The 2835-nt window shown below is 41.4% G+C and overlaps 1 protein-coding gene across 1 annotated transcript; it reads right to left on the bottom strand.

Moving 5' to 3' along the window:
• Nucleotides 1-438: 438 nt before the first annotated feature.
• LOC118327227 (E3 ubiquitin-protein ligase TRIM21-like) lies at nucleotides 439-2124 on the bottom strand. The gene has a single exon (XM_035660515.1). The coding sequence runs from the start codon at nucleotides 2122-2124 to the stop codon at nucleotides 442-444; it is 1683 nt and encodes a 560-aa protein (XP_035516408.1). The 3' UTR covers nucleotides 439-441.
• Between the last annotated feature and the right edge of the window lie 711 nt (nucleotides 2125-2835).

The following is a 2835-nucleotide window of genomic DNA, read 5'->3' as shown; positions in this document are numbered from 1 at the left end:
AAAATACATGTATGCAATAAACAATGCACTTTTAAGCAAAACAAGCAAAATAAAATTATGAAACCAATAAAAAAAAACACTCACTTCATCCCATTTTATAGACCACTTGCCACATTCCTATGCAGGAACACACTGATGGGAGTAGTTAAAGTCAAAGACATAACATGCCTCGAAACACACATCAACTGCCATCCAAAGCCTGAGCAGAATGACACATGTCAGAGAGGAGCGCTGGCATAAGATAAGATATTCAAGATAAGATATTCCTTTAATAGTCCCACAATGGGGAAATTCCAAATTCTTAGTGTCAGGAAGTGGGGATACGGCCTTGACCCCTCAGCTTGAAAGAAAGAAAGAATATTCATTATTTGTGATGAAAAGTATCATTGTTTGTTGCTGCTTGTGTTGTGGGTTAGGGTTAGGGTTGTGGCTAGCAATCGATTACTGACCATCGGGATTGTTGTATCCACTGACTGGAGAGATAATCAGTGGAGCAGAATTTCTGCCACTGTCACCAGTACCAGGACTAAAGAATGGGTATAGTTTCTCTTTGAAGGAGCAGCCAGTAAAAGAGAATAAAAGATCTGCAGTATCAACGTCATAAAAGGAGACCAGACCTTCCTCATGATCCACAAACACTCTCACTTTCTCAAGAGGATAATTCACAGAGAGAGGGACAGGTTGGCTAGCAAGTGCAAAATACTCTTTTCTGTTCCTCAGACATATAGACCAGTAGCCATTCTCTGTGTTTAGTTTAATCTTTCCCTTCTTGGTGACTGACTCTCTGGCCACTCCTAAAGTCCATCCAGTCTTCCCCTTAACTTGAACATCATAGTGAAATCTTCCACAAGAGAAACTCTGCTTTCCCAAAACATGCACCGCAGATTCAAATCGTTTCGGGTTGTCGGAGGGTTTATTCCACGTGTCACAACAGTGTACTTGTTTCCCATCATCAGACAGGATGAGAGCAGGATGTGCTGTATCTGGATCCAGAGTCACGTCCACCCCATTCAGCTGGATTCTTTTCAGCTCTGCTTCATGCAGCTTCTTCATTTCTTTTCTGACTATCTTTGTCATCTGATCCACAGCACTCACCATAGCTGTCCTCGCAATTCCTTCATATAACGCTGGACAAATGCTGACCTCTGTCCAGTCTTTAGTAACTGGAAAAGCCTTCAGGGATGAGAAGCTTTGGACGAAATGGAGGTGGTCTTCTGAGCGTGAGAGCTGTTCTACCTCAGCCCGTCTCCTCGTCAGCTCGGAGGTTTCTTGCTCCAGCTCTTGGATGCAAACTTTGCCCTCTTCGTCTTTCATTTTCTGCTTCTTTTCAATAACCCCAATGAGCTCGGCCTGGGTTCTCTCAACAGACTCCTTCAGAGCGGTGAAGACCTGAACACCATTTGCTATCTCTCTGTCCGCAGATTCCTTGCTTAGCTTTATCAAATGTCTGATCTCCTGATCTTTTAGTTGTCTATCCAGGATCATCCGCTGAATAATAGCCTCTGTTTCCCTTAGCTCTGTCCTCTTTACTTCATATTCTTTCTTCAGGGGAACAACATGGTGAAATCTGTGACTTGAGTCAGCGCAGGACTGACATATGGCCATTTGCTCGTTCTTGCAGTAGAGCTCGAGAGGTTTGCCATGCTTGGGACACATGTTGTCTGCCACGTTCTCCCCAGTATCAAACAGTCGATCAGTTTTCAGGCTCAACACTGTTTGATGTAGCTTAAGGTTAGTTGCAAAGTAAATAGTGAGACATGCTAGGCCTAATGTTAACAATATGCAGGACTTCAGGACTGTCCGTCTAGTTCTAGGAACGTCATCGAAAACTTTCCCGGGCTTGGCAACGTCTTCCTCAGAGGTATTCCTGGCTTTCTTTCCAGCTGACTGTCTGAATTGAACAGCCATCTCAGATATGAAAGTATTGACCCCAAGCTTATATTTTCTGTCAAAACGCTCTTTACACATGGGACACTGCCGCTGGGAATTGAAGTTCAAGTGTTGTGTGATGCACTCTTTGCAAAAGTTGTGTCCACATGGCAATGTGACCGGATCAGTGAACACATCCAGACAGATGCAGCACGAAAGCTGCTCTTCAGTCAGAAGATAGTTAGGAACCGACATGTTGACTCTGTAAAAAAACAAAACAGAACAGTAACACTTATTTATTAATAATATATTATTATTATATATAACACTAATTTATTTATTTATAACACTCATTTGAACTCATCAGAATAATTGTTGTATTATCTTAAAGCATACATTAAAGGGCCAGTGTGTAAGATTTTTTAGGGCAGATTGCAACCAACTTGCCTCACCCTTTGTTTCCAATCATATAGGAGAAACTATGGTGGCTATAAAACATGTGGAAAAACGGCAATCTATAGCCAGTGTTTGCCTACTGCATAGATCAAGACTCATTGTAGGGTAATGAAAACACAACGATTCCTATTTTCAGTTGATTATCCACATTCCTGCTCCCATTACTCTGCAAATACATCAACCCAGTAAAAGAGGCTATTCAAATATTCCAATGATTGTTTAATTGCACACAGTGGATTCATTGTAGAATAGAATAGAATATACTTTATTGTCCCCTGGTGGAAATTTGTCATGGACTCAAAGTGCGTAGTAGTGCATAGTAGTAGCTGCCCTTACAGACAATAAATACACATAAAATACATATAACAGCTAAAAACGCACACGTAGGCTGCATACACACTCATGACACAGCCAATGAAAGATTAAAGCAAATAAAAAACAAATGACCACGCCGTTATCCCATACCTGATGACACTATCCATCGCCGCCTGATAAAATAAAAACATGATG

The sequence above is a fragment of the Morone saxatilis genome, unplaced genomic scaffold, assembly GCF_004916995.1.
Source record: "Morone saxatilis isolate NCDOM2014 unplaced genomic scaffold, NCSU_SB_2.0 Contig17, whole genome shotgun sequence".
Classification (NCBI taxonomy): Eukaryota; Metazoa; Chordata; class Actinopteri; family Moronidae; genus Morone; species Morone saxatilis.
Note: the sequence above shows the minus strand (reverse complement) of the source record. Positions and strands in the feature narration are given on the sequence as shown.